General features: G+C 46.7%; 1 protein-coding gene across 3 annotated transcripts in view; it reads left to right on the top strand.

The window, feature by feature from the left end:
- The first annotated feature begins 13,430 nt into the window (after positions 1-13,430).
- LLGL1 (LLGL scribble cell polarity complex component 1) overlaps positions 13,431-21,464 on the top strand; it is a 114,737-nt gene continuing 106,703 nt past the window's right edge. For all 3 annotated transcript variants that reach the window (XM_077449444.1, XM_077449443.1, XM_077449442.1), the window contains exon 1: positions 13,431-13,615. In XM_077449444.1, coding sequence (XP_077305570.1) covers positions 13,535-13,615 — 81 coding nt within the window. In that variant the 5' untranslated portion in view covers positions 13,431-13,534. The remainder of the gene's footprint in view (positions 13,616-21,464) is intronic.

The following is a 21,464-nucleotide window of genomic DNA, read 5'->3' as shown; positions in this document are numbered from 1 at the left end:
GAATTGCACAGCTTTGGCACATATATACTTACATTGATCCAAGCTAACTATGTAAAACATATTCATACCTAAACTCATCACACATGTTACAATCTGATTGTACACCTTCCTTTAGATCTAACAACTATGTATTACAAGTGCCTGCTTGATTGCAGACAAACTGATTGGATAGTTTCTGACATTTACAGGAAAAGCTGAGATTTACATCTAATTTACATCTAATTCCAGCTTCCTTCCTCTCTGTATCTACAGTCTGTTTTGATATGAAGGTTTCTGTTTATTTTATCAGGTGCCCAGTTGGAATCACTCAGGCTAGTGACCGATTTTATGGTGAAATGAGCTCACAGAAGTAATACCTCCTGGGGAACATTGACAGTTTGGAAAAGTCACATATTTATCGGTAGTTGCAGTACCGTCTTGCCACCTGAGGGAGCACTGGTGTGCATACAGAAAAAAATGCCAATAACACAGGTATGGTAGGAGCCCTGTGTATGCTCCAATTCCAGGAACGCAGTTCTGGCACCTCCAGCACTGAATGTATGTAATGGCAAGGGGTGTGGGGTGTGCTGGAGGGTCAATTGATTCTGACTCCTGGTGAATCTATTGAATCTATTGTCTCAATTGCTGGGGGTTCAATTATTGCTGGGAGGGATTTACTGGGAGGAGGGGGGGATACTGATTCTGGCTTCTAGCAGATGTATTGTTGTTGCTGTGGGTATATTGTTGCAGGGATCTATTGTTTCTGGAGGTCTATTGTTGCTGGGGGGGAGGGCTCTATTATTGCTGAGGGGAATCTATTGTTGCAGGGGGTGGTCTAATGTTGCTGTGGAAGATCTGTTGTTGCTAGAGGAGATCTATTGTTGCTGAGGGAGAACTATTGTTGCTGGGGGGGGGGCTCTACTGTTTCTGGGGGGCTCTACTGTTGCCGGGGATATCTATTGTTGCTGTGTTGCTTGGGGGGGGGGGGGGTCTGTTGTTGCTAGGGGAAGTCTATTCTTGCTGAAGGTGATCTATTGTTGTTGTAGATCTATTGTTGTTGATCTATCTATTGTACGGTGATTTAATCTTGCCGGCTGCAGGAGATCTATTTTAATGTCTATGATTAACAAATAACATACAAATTACTTAGCAACACAAAATACTTGGTGATACTTGGTTCTTTAAAAGGGGCGGTACTGGGAGGTGTCCAGTGGGTGAAACCAAGGGAAGGTACAGGGAGCTAGGTAGGGGGCGAAAACAAGGGGTGACTAGGAAAGGGGGGGTACCTGCACCTATTCTCTGAGGAAAAAAAAGCCCTACATGAGGCTTTTCCTTTGTGCTCCTAGAGGCTGACGAGGCCTGGTTTACAAAGTTACCTCTTTAAAGAGAACCTGAACTGTGAAAGCTGTGCACATAAGGTAAAAAGTGGGCAAAAGACTAATCACCGGTATTGCCTGTTGTCTACATTCAGCAATTTCCTCCATTACTAACTTACTATACCTTGTGCTATGCTGTGTCTCTGTGTGGAGGCGGCCATCTCGGTAGAGGCAGGGCTTTGTGATCTGATGATTGGAGGGGGGGGGGAATATTTTGAAATGCAACAGAAGAGGTGGAGAAAACACAAGACCACAGAATGACCGAAGCAAAGGCAGGGAGATTCTTGCATTGCAGGTCCCCAGGTACAACTTCCTCTCCAGCAAGGAGAACAGTGAACAGCACAGTAGTGGCAACACCAGATCTCACTCCAAATTGATGAGACTAGCAGTCAGAAACAGCAGTACCTGTGATCTTACACTGCAGCACTTTCTTCTCCTTTTCTGAATTGCCCTTAATTTAATGTACAGAGGTTAAGACAATTACACTGTCCTAGCGGCACAACTTTACATTTTCAACATTAAAGTCCAACTTCAGCTCAAATTGGATTGTGCAGGGAAGAGGGTAAGAGCCTCTGTCAGAATTTTATTATCAATGCCATTTGGTCCCTATTGGGGGGAGATTTCCCCTTACGTCCTATCAGTGGACACAGATAAAAACACATTGTGAGAGAGTGGGGAAAGCTTAGAACCTCTGATGATGTTTTTAGTGTTGTCTGTGCCCTTATGTCCTAAGCAACTGCACTGTTCTCTGTATCCTTGTATGTAAATACAGAGTGCTGAGAAGATGCTTCCTCAGGGGGTGGGTCCATGACACCCCAAACTCAAAGGATTTCCTTAGTCTTCAGGGTCATTGAAGCTGAAAGACTGAGGACACCTAGTGGTGAAAGGCTATTGCTGCTAGGAACAGAGTGGAGGTGAGTACTGTAGACATTTACATACCACCCGGCTCCCCAATTTGTTTTAAAATTTGCTCAGAGCTGGGCTTGAATTTAATCTCTATCTAGAAATTCAGCATATGCTTGTAGCTCAGCCTGTGAATTCTTAGCAGCTTAGTCAGCCTGCCATGTGTGAATCCACTCATTAGCGCTAAAAAACACACAGCACTCAATTAGCACATATTTTCCATTCATTTCAACTGTGACAGTGTGAATAGGCTGCGGGTCCTCATCAATCCATGAACTGGAAACAGCTCTTGTGTTGTCCTCATTCTCTAATCAGCCAAGCCGGAGACATCGATGCAGCCTGCTCCATCACGCACCCAAGTCGCATTAGGTGGCGGGCCAATTGATGACTACAGCGCCTAACTGTCAACATTTCAGTCTCGTTTCTGGGAATGGAGGAAACATGTAATTTTTGTTTTTGTAATTGCTGATGTTGAACCCTTCATGTCACCAATTTAGAGCTCTTAATTTGAGTAAAAAGCCTTATCCTTAGTAAAATGAATATGACTTATCCTATACGGTGTCCTAGAAAAGCGCTTGAAAAACAGAAAAGCTGGCTTTAGGATACGCTTCAATGAGACGTGTACATTTTGCAATTAAACTGATTTGCAAAACCTGGCTTGCCTCATAGCTTTGCTCTGCTTTTCACCCAACCATTCTGTCTTGTCTAATTGCCTGGCCTGTCTGCTAGCCCCCTATGTTTCCCAGTAGCCTTATATTCTGAATGATAAAAATTTATAAGAATCCAACCGAGAAGACCCATATGTTACCAACATGCCACTTTGAACAATATTATATAAGAAGTACCCCCCCCTCCCCCCAAGGAAATACTTTTAAAGGGACTTTATAGCCAACTAATGAAAAAAATTCATAGAAAAAATATAAATGTATTAATATAAAATATGTGGTGCAAACAACACCATTAATAAATTGCATATGGTATATAGATAGAATCACATGACAAAGATAAAAATGCAAATCCTTCAATGTTAAGCCCCAACATTAAAGGATTTGCATATTTATATTTGTCATGTGATTGTCTATATACCATATCCAATTTATATAGACAGCCCCCCACCCCAAAGCACCTTGTCCCCATGTTGATGAGGACAAGGGCCTCTTCTCGACAACCCTGGCTGTTGGTTGTTGGAGTCTGCAGACGCGGGGATTATCAGAATCCGGTAGCCCCCTTTAATAATGCCTATATAAGTCGTAGCACATCGTGCACACAGCATTGCAGCGGGAGAGAGCATTGTGTCAACATCTGAAGAAGACCGATGTATGGTTCAGGAGGGTGCCCGCTCGTCCCCACCCCCTTTCCTGACCAGCCGGGCTTCATGCTCAGATAAGGGTCTGGTATGGACCTTGGGGGGACACCCACGCCGTTTTTTCGGTGTAGGGGGTTCCCCTTAAAATCCATACCAGACCTAAGGGACATTGTCACCTCTCTCTTGCGCTCGCTGCAATAGGAAAATGTGTTTCCTATAGGAAAAGCCAGAGACTGCAAGCCAGGGCTTCTTGTCCAACATCAGTGCCTGATCTTACAAATGTGCTTCTGGAAGAATGGTCAAACATTCCCATAGACACACTCCTAAACCTTGTGGACAGCCTTACCAGAAGAGTTGAAGCTGTTATAGCTGCCAAGGGGGGGCCAACTCAATATCAAACCCTGCGGACGTAGACTGGGATGCCGTTAAAGTTCAGGTGTCCCAAAACGTTTGACGACATTGGGTAATCTATTGGAGATTGTACAATCAGATTGTAATTTGTGTGTCCAGTCTCTGAAATGAGGATGGAGTAAACTTAGAAGATGCAATAGGAATAACAAAGGCTGAAGACGGATAGATATGCCATCCACAGCGTAACCAACACTTCATGGTAGTGATAGATTATGTGTAGCTAGGGCGCTGGGCTGTTCAAGTTATGGGCCCCCTCCCCGCCCAACCTGTGGGCTCCCTCCAAGCCCTCCCCACCCCGGTAAAAGGGGCCATGTGTAAATACATCCAGAAGAGACTTTGTCATAGGAAGTGTACTTTGTGTAAATATTAACTCAAGCATTGGACTTTATTGTGTGTTTTTCAAGCTAAAATCTGGGCAAACAGTAATGCAAACAACCAAATATAGAGATAAAGTACATCAAAGGGAGCTGTTTTACCTGCCAGAGGATTTATGTCCATCCATTAGTGTGATGTACACAGCTTTGCCACACACCTGATTTTTCTCTGCAGCAGTTAAAGAAGTACTTCACCTTCCTCCCACTGCCCCTTTACCTCTAATGCTGGGTTAGAAACACACTTAGGCCGCGTACACACGGGCGGACTGTTCGCCCAACTTTGTCCGCTGAACAGTGTTTGGGCGGACAGTCCGCTCGTGTGTGGGCTTTCAGCGGACAGTTTCAGCGGACAGTTTGACGGACAAGGTTTTTCGGAATTTCCGAAAAACTGTCCGCTGAAACCTTGTTTCAGCGAACAGTCCGCTCGTGTGTAGGCTTGTTCGTCAAACAAAGTTGCGCGCATGCTCAGAAAGGGTTTTCACGCCGAAAGTTATAATGCAGTGTATAGGACGTCGTATTTTTCGTCCCGTCGTACGTGCCGTTCACGTCATCGCACACGGTTTCAGCAAACTGTTCGTCCGTCGTGTGTGGCCATGTCCGTCCATGCTAATTTTGAGCGGACTGTTTGCCGAAACTGTTTGACGGACAAAGTTGGGCGAACAGTCCCCGCGTGTGTACGCGGCCTAACAGTATATGTCCAGTGATCCAGCATCGTTCTGTAGGGATTCTCCACTAAGCACCCAGGTCCCACAATACTATCTTCTTCTGATGTCATCAGGAGGCCACCTATCTGCTCTAGGTTCTTAACATTGGCCCCATGATGAAGCAAATGCGCAGAGCCGCGTCATCAAGGGATCTGCTACAAAAACCAGGAAGAAACTGCTGACCCCCCTGATGACATGGAACGTAGAGTACTGGGATGTGCAATGTGGATATCCCAGGAGGCGATGTGGCAATGACAAGCTGCATCTGGTGGCAGGCGACATGGCAAGTGACAATTCACATCTGGTGGCTGGAGACGTGGCAAGTGACAATCCACATCTGGTGGCAGGCAACATGGCAAGTGACAATCCACATCTGGTGGCAGGCGACATGGCAAGTGACAAGCTGCATCTGTTGGCAGACGATGTGGCAAGTGACAAGCTACATCTGGTGGCAGGTGATGCGGCAAGTGACAAGCTGCATCTGGTGGCAGGTGATGCGGCAAGTGACAAGCTGCATCTGGTGGCAGGTGATGTGGCAAGTGACAAGCTGCATCTGGTGGCAGGTGATGTGGCAAGTGACAAGCTGCATCTGGTGGCATGTGATGCGGCAAGTGACAAGCTGCATCTGGTGGCAGGCGACGTGGCAAGTGACAATTCGCAACTGGTTGCAGGTGACGTGGCCAGTGACAAGCTGCATCTGGTGGCAGGAGAGGTGGCAAGTGACAAGCTGCATCTGGTGGCAGGTGACGTGGCAAGTGACAAGCTGCATCTGGTGGCAGGTGACGTGGTCAGTGACAAGCTGCATCTGGTGGCAGATGATGCGGCAAGTGACAAGCTACATCTGGTGGCAGATGATGTGGCAAGTGATAATCTGCACCTGGTGGCAGGTGACGATGGCAAGTGACACACTCAGGGCCCCCCACTGATTCTGCATTATGGCGAGTTGACCTTATTAATTTCATAATACAATGTAATAAAAGAAAAAATGCGCTCCGATCATCCTGACACCATATCAATCATGGTGCCATGATGATTGAAGTGCCAACACCAGGCATTCCCCTGACAAATCCTGCCCCCCTGCACGGGCCTTGGCGTATTTTCTGTCACGCAGCCGGTCCCCTGTGCAAAAAAAATTGGGGGCCGCTGCTTTAAAGGACATAAATGATTGATGGCACAACTATACTGGCAAGGATATTATTGGTACCAACTCTATGGGTATAGAGTGCCTGGAATTTAATATGTTTACTAATGGCGCAAGCCCAGCTGAGATTTTATCTCCTAACCACCTGCTGTATCACCCAGTAACACCAGATTGTATCTTCCGGATGTGGTATTGATGCAGCAACAGCATATCATATCAGAAATCATATATTATTGTACATGGCAACATAGGATATTTCACAGCAATCGTATATTACATCCCATGTGAATAATATACATAGTTCCCAACTGTCCCTGGTTTGGAACAATGTCCCTCTGTCCCTCTTCTCCCTTCATTTGTCCCTCATCTTGGTCTGATCTATATAGTTCTATATAAAATACACTTTTTATCTTTCAAAAAAGTATTTCCCAGTGCTAAACCCTTCATCCAATTTCTGAATTGCTACATTTGTATTTTTCAAAAGCCAAATTGAAAGAAATAGTTGTGGTAAAAAAAGCACTTGTGGATTTAAAAATTTTTTTTTTGTATATTTTGCCTTTAAAGGAGAAGGCAGGGGCGTGTCCTATGCCTGCATACTTTTGCGGATAGGTGTCCCTCAATCCCATCTCAAAATATTGGGAGGTATGAATATATTACTTGCCATCTACAAAATATTATATCACATAGCAATGATACATCACTTAAAAGTAATGTTTTACATCACACAGCACAGCAACTATACATCACCCATTAATGTGTAACATTGTATATCACTGAGACACAGTACATTATATTATATGGCCAGAGGTATGTGAACCCCCCTTCAAATGATTAAGCTCAGGGGTTTCCTGTATGTTGTTGGACTTCAAGTGGTTATATTGGGTTGATGCACTGCAGGCATCAGCCTGGTACCGTTTTTTCTTTTTTTGAGCTGTCAGTTGGCTCTCTTGTAAGCAATCCTAACATCTAACTAGCCACTCGATTGCTTTTACAAGCAGCGGCCACCTTCTGTGGCTTTCTCTGGCTGTCCCATCCCCCTAAGTGACCAGCTGGCTCGGATCGGATTGGTTCAGCTCTCAGCTATGGTAGCCTGGAAGTGATGACCTGACATCTCTTGCGTTTTTCAAGGATGTCAACAGCGCCATTTTCAAAAATCAAAAGAATTCAAAAACCTTGGTGTTATTGAATGCTTTCAAGTGCAGAGGAGGGATTTGGGGTCTTATAGATTAGGTTCCACAGTGAGTATAACAAGCATGCTTTACTGCAGGGGTAGGCAACCTGGGGATCTTCGGCTGTTGTGGAACTACACTTCCCATGAGGCATTGCAAGGCTGGCAGTTACAATTACTCCCAGAGACATGATGGGACTTCTAGTTCTGCAACAGCTGGAGGACCCCAGGTTGCCTACCCCTGCTTTACTGCATATACAGACTGATTTTACTGTTGTGGGTTTAGTAAAGCCCCATACATACTATCAGATTTTCACCAGATTTTTTCCTTCAGATTTACCAAAACCATGTAGTACAAGGCCTTGCCTGATTGCATACAAATTGAAACGCCTAAGGTTTGACCTCATATTATATGGTTGTGTTTTAATCTGAAGGAAAAACTCAGCAGAAAAACTGATAGTGTGTATGGGGCTTAACACTTTGAGGCTTGATTCACATCTATGCATGTTGCTTTTAAACATTTCTGCAGTGATTTTTGCAGTGCTTGCTGTGTTTTTGCCTTTTGGACATGCGTTTTTACCCCAATTTTGCTACGATTTGCATTTTTTCTTTACACTGTATATAGCTACTTGCTAAGGAGAGAGCCTGGATTTTTTTTTTTTTTTTAAATGGAGTTGCGTCCCCCACCAAATCCATACCAGACTCTTATCCGAGCATGCAGCCTGACAGATCAGGAAAGGGAATGGACAAGTGAGCGCCCCTCCCCCCAAACCATACCAGGCCGCATGCCCTCAACATGGGGGGGTGGGTGCTTTTGGGCAGGGGGGGCTCTGTGCCCACCACCCCAAAGCACCTTTCCCCCATGTTGATGGGGACAAGGGCCTCTTCCTGACAACCCTTGCCCGGTGGTTGTCGGGGTCTGGGGGTGGGGGGCTTATCAGAATCTGGAAGCTCCATTTGACAAGGGGCCCCCAGATCCTGGCGCCCCCATGTGAATGAGTATGGGGTACATTGTACCCCTACCCATTTACAAAAAAAAAGTAGTGTAGTTTGAAAAAAATACAGTAGACAGTTTTTGACAAGTCTTGTATTAAAAATATCTTCTTCTTCCAGTCTTCCTCCATCTTCTCCCGCATCTTCCTCCTCTGGGCTTCTCCTTCTCCCACTGCTTCTTCTTTCTCCTGTCTTCTTCGTCCAGCATTTTACTTCCTCTGCTTCCGCCAATGACCCTCCTCCGATGCTGCGTCCCTTTGATCTGTCCGTGCCGATGTCAAACATGTCTTAGATAACGATGGGGGCTTGGCCATCATATAACGTCATTCAGAGACCCCACCCCTTGTGATGTCACTGCCGATGGCATGATGGGTCTGTGACGTCACAAGGGGGCAGAGTCTCTGGATGGTGTCACATGATGGCCACGCCCCCATTGTTATCTAGGAAATGCTTGACATCGGCGTAGACAGGTCAGCGGGACACAGCATCAGAGGTGGGTCATCAGCAGCAGAGGAAGGAGAACACCGGACAAAGAAGACAGGAGAAAGAAGAAGAGCTGAAGAAGAAGCAGCGGGAGAAGGAGAAGCCCAGAGGAGGAAGATGTGGGAGAAGATGAAGGAAGATCGGAGGAAGAAGCGGGGAAGAAGAAGATATTTTTAATAAAACACTTGTCAAAAACTGACTACTGTATTTTTTCAGACTACACTACTTTTTGGGGTTAATGGGTAGAGGTACAATGTACCCCATACTCATTCACATGGGGGGAGGCCAGAATCTGGGGGCCCGGAGCATGATGGGTCCATGACGTCACAAGGGGCGTGGCCTCCGGATGACATCCAATTGCCACGCCTCCATCCTTATTTAAGAAATGCAGGACATGAGCGCCGACAGATCAGCGGGAAGCAGAATCGGAGGAGGGTCGTCGGCGGGAGCATCAGCAGAGGAAGAAGAACACCGGACAAAGAAGACAAAAGAAGAGTGGAAGAAGAAGCAGGGGGAGAAGGAGAAGACCGGAGGATGAATATGTGGGAGAAGATGGAGGAAGACTGGAGGAAGAAGTTGAGAAGAAGATGATTTTTAATAAAAGACTTGTCAAAAACTGTCTATAGTATTTTTTAACACTACACAACTTTTTTTTTGTGAATGGGTAGCAATACAATGTACCCCATACTCATTCACATAGGGGGGCGGGATCTGGGGGCCCCCTTGTTAAAGGGGGCTTCCAGATTTCGATAAGCCCCTGCCCGCGGACCCCAACAACCACTGGGCAAGGGTTGTCAGAAAGAGGCCCTTTTACCCATCAACATGGGGGCAAGGTGCTTTGGGGTGGGGAGCGCAGAGCCACCCCCTGCCCCAAAGCACCCATCCCCCCATATTTAGGCCATGCAGCTTGGTATGGTTCAGGAGGGGGAAGGGGCCGCTCTCTCGTCCCCTCTCTTTCCTGACCTGCCGGGCTGCATGCTCGGATAAGGGTCTGGTATGGATTTGGGGGACCCCCCCCGACATTTTTAAAAAAAATGTAATCCCCTCTGCATCCATACTAGACCCACAGGCCTTTTATGGACCTGGGGGCCCCACCCTGTTTTTTTTCACAATTTTTTTTTTTAGCTGGCATTTTTTTTTCTACATTGAGCGGGAAGCCAGCTGACAGTTGATGACTCATCAGTTGTTAAGGATGTGGCGGCCGGCTTCCTGACCCCTCCTTAGCAACCAGCTACATACAACAAAAAACACAAATCGCAGCAAAATCATGGTAAAAACGTATGTCCAAAAATGCGGCAAGCATCGCAAAAAGCACTGCAGAAACTCTCAAAAGCAACATACATAGATGTGAATTGAGCCTTACATGCAAAACGCTGCAATTTGGCCGAAAAAAAGTCCCTGACCCTTTCCAGAAATGCAGAGGCACAAAAAATGCATTGATGTGAACATGTTCCATTGGAACCCATGTTAAATAATTTCCCTGCATTTCTGCAAAATGCATCAAAAAACGCATTAGTGTGAATGGAGCCTAAGGCCTGATTCACACCTATGCAGGTTGCAGTTTGCATATTGCAGATGCATTTTGTGTTTTTCAATACATGCTTTTCATCTATTGAAGTCTATGGAACCAAAAACCAGAAAAAGTCCCTTGCCCTTTCCATAAAATGCACAGATGTGAACTACATCCATAGGAAACCATGATAAATGGACTGCAGTGTGTTTCTGCAAAACGTGCTAAAAATTGCATAGGTACAGTCAGGTCCATAAATATTGGGACATTGACACAATTCTAATCTTTTTGGCTCTATACACCACCACAATGAATTTGAAACAAAACAAACAAGATGTGCTTTAACTGCAGACTTTCAGCTTTAATTTGAGGATATTTACACTATTACAACAGTTTGTATATGTGCCTCACACTTTTTAAGGGACCAAAAGTAATGGGACAATTGGCTGCTCGGCTGTTCCTTGGCCAGGTGTGTGTAATTCCCTCATTATCCCATTTACAAGAAGAAGATAAAAGGTCCAAAGTTCATTTCAAGTGTGCTATTTACATTTGGAATCTGTTGCTGTCAACTCTCAATTAGGGATGAGCTCAGGTGTGTTTGCATGGTCCACGTGCAGAGCCCGCCAGGAAGTTGGCGCAGCGCTGTGCTAATCACAGGCAGTGAGACGTTGCCCGATGTGCGGCTGCAGAGATCAGGCAATGTCTCACTGCCTGTGATTAGCGCAGCGCCGCACCGACTACCTGCCGGGCTCTGCACATGGGCTATGTGAACACGCCTGAGCTCATCCCTACTCTCAATATGAGATCCAAAGAGCTGTCACTATCAGTGAAGCAAGCCATCATTAGGTTGAAAAAAACAAAACAAACCCACCAGAGAGATAGCAAAAACATTAAATGGGGCTAAATCAACTGTTTGGAACATCCTTAAAAAGAAAGAACGCACCGGTGAGCTCAGCAACACCAAAAGAGCCAGAAGACCGTGGAAAACAACTGTGGTGGATCACTGAAGAATTCTTTCCCTAGTGAAGAAAACACCCTTCACAACAGTTGGCCAGATCAAGAACACTCTCCAGGATGTAGGTATATGTGTGTCAAAGTCAACAATCAAGAGAAGACTTCACCAGAGTGAATACAGAGGGTTCACCACAAGATGTAGACCATTGGTGAGCCTCAAAAACAGGAAGGCCAGATTAGAGTTTGCAAAACAACATCTAAATAAAGCCTTCACAGTTCTGGAACAACATCCTATGGACACATGAGACCAAGATTAACTTGTACCAGAGTGATGGGAAGAGAAGAGTATGGAGAAGGAAAGGAACTGCTCATGATCCAAAGCATACCGCATCATCAGTGAAGCATGGTGGTGGTAGTGTCATGGTGTGGGCATGTATGGCTGCCAATGGAACTGGTTCTCTTGTATTTATTGATGATGTGACGGCTGACAAAAGCAACAGGATGAATTCTGAAGTGTTTTGTGCAATATCTTCTGCTCATATTCAGCAAAATGCTTCAGAACTCATTGGACGGCGCTTCACAATGCAGATGGACAATGACCCGAAGCATACTGCGAAAGCAGCCAAAGAGTTTTTTAAGGGAAATAAGTGGAATGTTATGCAATGGCCAAGTCAATCGCCTGACCTGAATCTGATTGAGCATGCATTTCACTTGCTGAATACAAAACTGAAGGGAAAATGCCCCAAGAACAAGCAGGAGCTGAAGACAGTTGCAGTAGAGGTCTTGCAGAGCATCACCAGGGATGAAACCCAGCGTCTGGTAATGTCTATTCATTCCAGACTTTAGGCTGCAATTGACTGCAAAGAATTTGCAACCAAGTATTAAAAACTGAAAGTTTGATGGATGATTGTTAATCTGTCCCATTACTTTTGGTCCCTTAAAAAGTGGGAAGCACATATACAAACTGTTGTAATTCCTACACCGTTCACCTGATTTGGATGTAAATACCCTCAAATTAAAGCTGCAGTTAACGCACATCTTCTTTATTTCATTTCAAATCCATTGTGGTGGTGTATAGAGCCAAAAAGATTAGAATTGTGTCGATTTCCCAATATTTATGGACCTGACTGTATGAGCCAGGCCTAACACAAGCTAAACCCAACGCATACACTGTCTTCATTCACGGCCTCACACTCGCACAGCTGTCAAATTGGGAGCAGCGGCTTTGTCCCAAATAAAAATGAATGCAAAAAAAAAAGTATGCATCCCCGTGCGGGCAACCATGGCCCTTGCATGGTACACTATAGTACGCCCCGTGTGAACGAGGCCTATTTTCCCTGGAGACCACAGAGACAGAAAGTGAGGGGAAATCCAACAATGACGAGTTTTCACTAGAGAAAGAGGTGAGGGAAAACATCCCCATGGGGACACCTGTTTCCATAACAACTCTCTAAATCCCCATTCACAGTTTAGCGTGAGCGTAGCCAGACGATGTAGATGCTTTCTCTGCATGTTTGTACAGACAGCTTCTAGTACAGGAACAGAATTGTGCGTTTTTGAGCCACGTAGACATTAAAATGGGAGCACCTGAAAATTGCATGTAAACAACAAACACTCCCATTAAAGTCTATGGGCCATAAATACACAATTCTACCCCCCAAAAATGGGAGAGGGTGGGGTCCACCATAGGATTCTCTTCACTTCAGGAGAGATCTCCTCTCATTTCCTTTTATATCTTCAGGACAGGAAGTGAAGAAGGATCTCCCCAGGGGGACACAACCAAAGATAATACTTCATCTAAGGAAAGTTTTGGGCTTTGCATACACAGTCTCATGGGGATTTGTAGGCTTTTCTATCCATATAATTGGTTTGTGTTGTGTGGAGACAGGGGGAATGCTGTCTGTGGAGAAAGAAGAAGGATACACAGACCATCATATTTATTGTGCTTGGTTTATTTCACATTGGGAGGCCCAGAGAGTGCGCACACTGCTCTGCACTTAATTTACTTCACACACGAACAGACTACAAGTCCCGGCATCCCCCCCGCCGCACAGGCGCACCAGTCGGGCTTGAGTCCCGGAGGCGGAGCTACGAAGCTAGTAGGTAGAGCCTGGAGGCGGCGCCGCTGATAGGCTGAGGCGGGCGTCAGTCACAGGCCGGGCTGGATCAAGTTGCCCGGCGGTCGGCTGTGTGAGTGCTGGGGGAGAGTGCGGGCTCCGGGACCCGGGCAAGATGATGAAGTTTCGCTTCCGGCGGCAGGGGCACGACCCCCAGAGGGAGAAGATCAAACAGGAGCTGTTCGCCTTCAACAAGGTGCGGGAGAGAGGAGGAGGGGCGCCCAGCATGAGGGAAAGGGGGTGTATGAGGAGAGGTCCTCTTTATGGAGGAGATGTGGTGGGGGGGGTGTACGAGGAGAGGTCCTCTTTATGGAGGAGATGTGGTGGGGGGGGTGTACGAGGAGAGGTCCTCTTTATGGAGGAGATGTGGTGGGGGGGGGGGGGGGTGTACGAGGAGAGGTCCTCTTTATGGAGGAGATGTGGTGGGGGGGGGGGTGTACGAGGAGAGGTCCTCTTTATGGAGGAGATGTGGGGGGGGGGGGGTGTACGAGGAGAGGTCCTCTTTATGGAGGAGATGTGGTGGGGGGGGGGTGTACGAGGAGAGGTCCTCTTTATGGAGGAGATGTGGGGGGGGGGGGGGGGGGGTGTACGAGGAGAGGTCCTCTTTATGGAGGAGATGTGGTGGGGGGTGTACGAGGAGAGGTCCTCCTTTATGGAGGAGATGTGGTGGGGGGTGTACGAGGAGAGGTCCTCTTTATGGAGGAGATGTGGTGGGGGGGGGGTGTACGAGGAGAGGTCCTCTTTATGGAGGAGATGTGGGGGGGGGGGGGGTGTACGAGGAGAGGTCCTCTTTATGGAGGAGATGTGGTGGGGGGTGTACGAGGAGAGGTCCTCCTTTATGGAGGAGATGTGGTGGGGGGTGTACGAGGAGAGGTCCTCTTTATGGAGGAGATGTGGGGGGGGGGGTGTACGAGGAGAGGTCCTCTTTATGGAGGAGATGTGGGGGGGGGGGGGTGTACGAGGAGAGGTCCTCTTTATGGAGGAGATGTGGTGATGGGGGGGTGTACGAGGAGAGGTCCTCTTTATGGAGGAGATGTGGTGGGGGGTGTATGAGGAAAGGTCCTCTTTATGGAGGAGATGTGGGGGGGGGGGGTGTACGAGGAGAGGTCCTCTTTATGGAGGAGATGTGGTGGTGGGGGGTGTATGAGGAAAGGTCCTCTTTATGGAGGAGATGTGGTGGGGGGGGGGTGTACGAGGAGAGGTCCTCTTTATGGAGGAGATGTGGTGGGGGGTGTATGAGGAAAGGTCCTCTTTATGGAGGAGATGTGGTGGGGGGGGGGTGTATGAGGAGAGGTCCTCTTTATGGAGGAGATGTGGTGGGGGGGGGGTGTATGAGGAAAGGTCCTCTTTATGGAGGAGATGTGGTGGGGGGTGTATGAGGAAAGGTCCTCTTTATGGAGGAGATGTGGTGGGGGGGGGGGGGGTGTATGAGGAAAGGTCCTCTTTATGGAGGAGATGTGGTGGGGGGGGGGGGTGTATGAGGAAAGGTCCTCTTTATGGAGGAGATGTGGTGGGGGGGGGTGTATGAGGAAAGGTCCTCTTTATGGAGGAGATGTGGTGGTGGGGGGGGGGGGGGTGTATGAGGAGAGGTCCTCTTTATGGAGGAGATGTGGTGGGGGGGGGGGGTGTATGAGGAAAGGTCCTCTTTATGGAGGAGATGTGGTGGGGGGGGGGGGTGTACGAGGAAAGGTCCTCTTTATGGAGGAGATGTGGTGGGGGGGGGGGTGTATGAGGAGAGGTCCTCTTTATGGAGGAGATGTGGTGGGGGGGGGGGGGGGGTGTATGAGGAGAGGTCCTCTTTATGGAGGAGATGTGGTGGGGGGGGGGGGGTGTATGAGGAGAGGTCCTCTTTATGGAGGAGATGTGGTGGGGGGGGGGGGGGGGTTGTGTATGAGGAGAGGTCCTCTTTATGGAGGAGATGTGGTGGGGGGGGGGGGGTGTATGAGGAGAGGTCCTCTTTATGGAGGAGATGTGGTGGGGGGGGGGGGTGTATGAGGAGAGGTCCTCTTTATGGAGGAGATGTGGTGGGGGGGGGGGGGTGTATGAGGAGAGGTCCTCTTTATGGAGGAGATGTGGTGGGGGGGGGGGGGGTGTATGAGGAGAGGTCCTCTTTATGGAGGAGATGTGGTGGGGGGGGGGGGGGTGTATGAGGAGAGGTCCTCTTTATGGAGGAGATGTGGTGGGGGGGGGGGGGGGTTGTGTATGAGGAGAGGTCCTCTTTATGGAGGAGATGTGGTGGGGGGGGGGGGGTGTATGAGGAGAGGTCCTCTTTATGGAGGAGATGTGGTGGGGGGGGGGGGGTGTATGAGGAGAGGTCCTCTTTATGGAGGAGATGTGGTGGGGGGGGGGGGGGGGTTGTGTATGAGGAGAGGTCCTCTTTATGGAGGAGATGTGGTGGGGGGGGGGGGGTGTATGAGGAGAGGTCCTCTTTATGGAGGAGATGTGGTGGGGGGGGGGGGGGTGTATGAGGAGAGGTCCTCTTTATGGAGGAGATGTGGTGGGGGGGGGGGGGTGTATGAGGAGAGGTCCTCTTTATGGAGGAGATGTGGTGGGGGGGGGGGGTGTATGAGGAGAGGTCCTCTTTATGGAGGAGATGTGGTGGGGGGGGGGGGGGTTGTGTATGAGGAGAGGTCCTCTTTATGGAGGAGATGTGGTGGGGGGGGGGGGGGTGTATGAGGAGAGGTCCTCTTTATGGAGGAGATGTGGTGGGGGGGGGGGGGTGTATGAGGAGAGGTCCTCTTTATGGAGGAGATGTGGTGGGGGGGGGGGGGGTTGTGTATGAGGAGAGGTCCTCTTTATGGAGGAGATGTGGTGGGGGGGGGGGGTGTATGAGGAGAGGTCCTCTTTATGGAGGAGACTACTGAGTAGTGTACTTGCAGGGTTCTCCTTTTACTGAAGAGATGGGGTGCTTGTGGAAGGGTCCCTCTTTTTATTTTTTTATTTTTTTTTGTGGGGGGATGAAATTCTTCCCGGAACCTTCTATATACTGTACATGTATACACATTAGAGGGATCTCTCCTCCATAGATTTACTGGGATCCAGAAGTTGAAAAGAAAAAACATTGAAGGCCTTAACCCAATATAACAAATCGGATGTATACATTATTGATTATTGTTGCTATGCATTACTGATCAGCATTTTATTGGCATGCCGCATATTACAGATGAAGAGTTAATTATTGGTGTACCATACATCACTGATTTATTTATTACAGGTGTATCGGACATTGCTGCTCAGTATTGATATACCATACATAATTGATCATTATATATTATTGGTGTACCATACATTATTGATCATCAGTTTTGTTGTTGGAGCGTTGTTCCTGCCTTACAGCACGCTTCCCTTATTGTTTCCATTTGTTTTGCTGTGAGCGGAGAGGTGGTGGCACTCCGGAGTGTGACATCTGTCCTGCATTACTGGCTCCATGTATTGTAGTACAAAGGATGTTGAGGGTTTCTTTTAGTTCTGCAGCCAAGCTGGCCGACCTGGGACTCCACAGCCGGAGTGTCGGCAGAGGCGGATGCTTGCTGGAACCAAGACTCTGACCCTGTTACTTTGCAGTTCTGTATTAGTTTACTTTGTGATAACAAAGAGCTCACCATTTCACCAGGACGTCTCTTGCACCCTCATTGGACAATCATTGTTGTCAGTCTGATGGTGTGTTGTATCTGTGCTGACATACACTGCTATCATGTTGATGTGTTGTATAACAACGTACAGTTATGACTGTTGGCGCTTGCTCACGCTTCTGCACTCTACAACCACATCTTCGAGAACTTGATGAGATCTGTACCATTAGCTTTTGATGGTACATGTGACATCCGTACACAAACCCCTGTGTGCTGTAGTCTGCATGCATTCTCTAACACTTGTAGGGGGGGGAGGATGAGAACATTCTGCAGTGTATATTTTTTTTTTTTTTTTTTTTTTTTTTACCTTGCCTTAATTGTTTCATTTGCATATTGTAAAGGCACACTGTGTTTTCCAGCTCGGGTCCTACTGTCTGTGCCAAGTATCAACTACTTTCCACAGACATGGTCACATTTGATACAATCGCACACACCACAGTAACAAACCTGTACTCTATCAAAAGTATCATTTTGTAGCTATTGGAAGAGTGAAGTCTGCAGCAACGTAGATTTTATTCACAGACCGCGCTCGGCAGAGAATCCTCTTTCTGCCGGTAGATTTGTTGACTCCTGAAGAACGCAGAGGGGTTGATTCACTAAAATTGGAGAGCTGAAAATCTGGTGCAGCGGATTGGCTATATTGGCTGCAACAGATTTTGTGCACTCCAGTTTTAGTAAATTGACCTCACTGCTCTGTGCTGCGCCGTGAACCTAAAATTCCTGCTAGGTAGTTAATCCCATCTACCGATGTCACTGCAGGCTTGCACAGTGGAATCCAGCCATTATGCATCCACACGCTGTCAGCGCAGGTACAATCGCAGTAACCTAGTAGAACACCTTGTTTACCTAGAAGTAAGCGGTAGCAATTTTACTTGCATAAGGGTTCATGCACATGATTTTTACATGGGAACTTGCTGGCAGCAGAATCCTACATAAGTCTCGTCCGAACACTGTACGCATCTAACCTTTGTGCTGCCTTAACACGTGTACAGTGCTACTGCCCTAGGTTGCTAGGTCTCCTGCTGTCTAGCTTCCTGGGTTGCTAGGGTGCAGGCGGCATTTCAGGGATGACTGGTAAACCTCAGTTGTGTGCAGTTGCGGGCACTGCAAACTGCACATTGCTGATTGTTTACGTGTTACCTCTGAGCTGCAGCAACGGCCAATCGGGTAGATTTGCACTATTCGTTAAGTTAGCATTTCTCACATTTTTATTTATTTTTTTTTTTTTTTCAGTAACGGCACCCTTTGCAAGTATGCAAAGTCTGGGGGCACCCCAGGCTAAATTGTAGAAAACCTAAATAATAATTAGCAATGGGAATACCTGAGCTGGGGACAATTCACACAACTGCCTTTTTAAAGTGGTTGTAAACCCTTCTGTATACCCAGTGAAGGGACTATCCTTGGGTGATACAGAGATTAAAACCAGTCCTCCTACATAAGTTGTATCTGTCTATCTGCAGTCTTCACTACATCCATTTAAAGTGCTGAATTTATAAGCTTGTCTGAGAATACAGAAAGAGGGCGGAGAGTTGAATTTTCACTCTGGAAGCTCTAAGCCCCAGGACAATTTCAATCTCTGATGAAACGCGTAGGGAAGACAAAGGGCTGACATCATTGCGACTTGCGCATCCTGGAAGCACAGGTGCTTGTATGTTTTTACCGGACCGTGTTATACTAGTCCTCCATGTGTGAGAGGTGCTTTTAAACAAATAAATCTTTGGATTTACGCAATGCAGAGTCTATTTTATTTTGAGTGGGACATTCCTAAAATCAGGGGAGAGAGATTTCCTGTAGGACTACAGATCATTGGTTGGATTGCAACCCAAAGGCCCTGGCAGGGTAATTGGCCACAAGCGTTGCTGGCCTTTCAAAAGGTCCAGTATATCTGGTAAGCAGGCTTTTCTTGTCGTCGGTGGTGGTCTTATATGGTGTCCATTGCACAGGGGATTGAGAGGGATCACATTGTGTCTGAAAGTCTACACATGGACTACTAATCCCAAGATTTTGGCACTGCTGTCCAATTGAAATGAAAGCTGTGATGTTCCCGGCGCTCTATTGAACCAGACGGCGGAGGCGGCTCTCCTGCGCTATACACCTCCCATGATGGGCGGCACCAGGGGCGGGGGTGGTGCTCCGCCCAGGCCCCACCCCATTTTCGGCTCAATTATCGGCCGTTTTTTGCCGAAAGAGACATTTTTGGCCGATATATGTTTCGGCAGCTGAAATTTCGGTGCATCCCTAGCATCTATATTCTTCCCCAAAACGTTTGAAAAATTGCTGCGCAAATACTGTGTGACATAAAAAGTTGTAACTGCTGCAATTTTATTCCCTAGGGTCTCTGATAATAAATATATGAAATATTTGGGGGTTCTGAGTAATTTTTTAGCAAAAAAATGATTTTTACATGCAGGAGAGGCGTGCCGGCATGGAAATGAAATTCACATCAGAGTCTGGCATGCACTTTGGCAACTCGTGACACTCATCTAGGAAACACCAGGTCCCATGCTAGCAGTGCTCCACTGTGCCACGGCACCCTGGTTGAGAGACCCTGCGTAAGATGCATTTAAATGTGTACAGGCATAGAATGTGGAAGTTCATTTTGCTAATCTTTTGGATGCAGATTTTACTTTTTATTTTATGGAGATATGTGTACAGGCCCATAGAATGTGGTGTGCCTGATATGTTTTATTTAATGTGGTTTTGACTGTGCTCTACACACCTGATGGTGGTCAGTGTTGCTCCATGCGTATTTGTGGATTTACTTAATTGCCCGTCAACTCTGGGATAAGCAAATATAGTGTGTATATATTCTATCTATCTCTATCTCATAATTTTTTTATTTTTATTTTTTTTCCCTCTATCACACGACGTGTACAACTTGGTGCATTTCTTCCAGATCTGTGCAGTAATCCGTGTGATATTTTACCCTCCTGTAATAGACCGGTCACTGCTGCTCTCTCCTTGTGCAGGGTGAGTGGTCTTGTCTCCGCCCCTCCAGTATTTTTTGCAGGCAGCCTGTAATGGATGGCCCCTCCCACAGCTCTGCTCAGGCTATGTACAGTACACTGATCGTGTCGCTGCTACTTTTTACAAAGTAATCTCTTTTCGAAAGGATTTGGTGCACACAAAGTGGATTAGATCCTTTTTGTGGCTGAGTCTTTTTTTGACTGACAGGTTTTTGGACCCGAAATTCAGCTATGGCTTGCCACTTGCTACCATCTTTGGAGTCTGCAGCCCTAATACTTCTCTTCTGTACCAAAATAACTTTCATGACATGGAATGTAATAATCCATACCACCCATCCCTCTTCTGACACGAGTCTAACAACTTTATAAGATTCTCCTCATGTAATAAATTCTTTGTGTACGATGAGATGGAGCTATATTAATTTTGGGCATTTGCTTTGCTCTAATATTGTACTTGGCGACAACTATTTTTATTAAATGCATTGAAGACATTAATCTCTTCCCTTTCCTTAGAAGGAAGTTCACCACAATTCCCCTCTACGATGTAGAAATGGTTTTGACGATTTACATTGACACTATTGTTTGCAAAGTATTCCTCTGTGGAAAGTCATAAATGTGTGTTTTTTTTTTTTGTTTTTTTTTGTTTTTTTTTCCTTCTTCAATGTGTATAAGCCCAGGTTCATATTTGGTCCGATTTGGCATGTCAAATCAGACCAATTGCCAGCAATGGCACCGTCCAAATTGGTGCAGTGCCACACCAAAGTAGTTCCTATACTACTTTTGGCGACTTCGAGGGGCGGGGGGGGGGGCATTTGTATAGACATCTGTGCAACAACCCACACAAATGTCTCTGAAATTGCTCTCAAAGTCACACTGACATGCGGGTATGAAATCTTGTGAGTTCAGCTGAAATCGCACAATTTCGAACCCAGTCAGTGTGAACCTAGGCTTAAAGGCTAAATTCACCCCTTTTTTTTTTTTTTTCTAAATTCTAGCTCCCCTATGCACAAATATAGCATTCATGTGCTAATTTTAACAAAAAAATAAAATAAATTCAAAGCTTTCCCTAAAATCTACAGACACGTATCTTACTGTCCTCCATCCATGATTCAAAACATATCTATTGCTTCTGTCTTGCGTCCTTACAGACTGTAGGTCATGACACAGGAAGGAGTTGACCAGCTGACCTCATTAGCATCCTCCCTCCCATTCCTAGCTGCACATTGATTGCATTTCATTTAAAAAAATCAGTGCTCACCCTTCTCACTAAATAAATACACAATCAGATTGCATACTGTATGGCCATCTTTAGAAGGGAGTGGACAAACACTCAGCTGTCAAGCCCTGTTCACATCTCTGCTTAGCAGGAACTCGTATTCCCATATGAGTTTTATTTATCTTTTACTGCAATGTTTGGTGCAGCACATTTTTGAAATGCACAGTACAG

This window comes from Lithobates pipiens, unplaced genomic scaffold (assembly GCF_037356315.1).
Source record: "Lithobates pipiens isolate NorthernLeopardFrog02 unplaced genomic scaffold, aLitPip1_a1.2 Scaffold_22, whole genome shotgun sequence".
In the NCBI taxonomy this organism is placed as follows: domain Eukaryota; kingdom Metazoa; phylum Chordata; class Amphibia; order Anura; family Ranidae; genus Lithobates; species Lithobates pipiens.
This window is presented reverse-complemented; position numbering and strand designations above follow the sequence as displayed.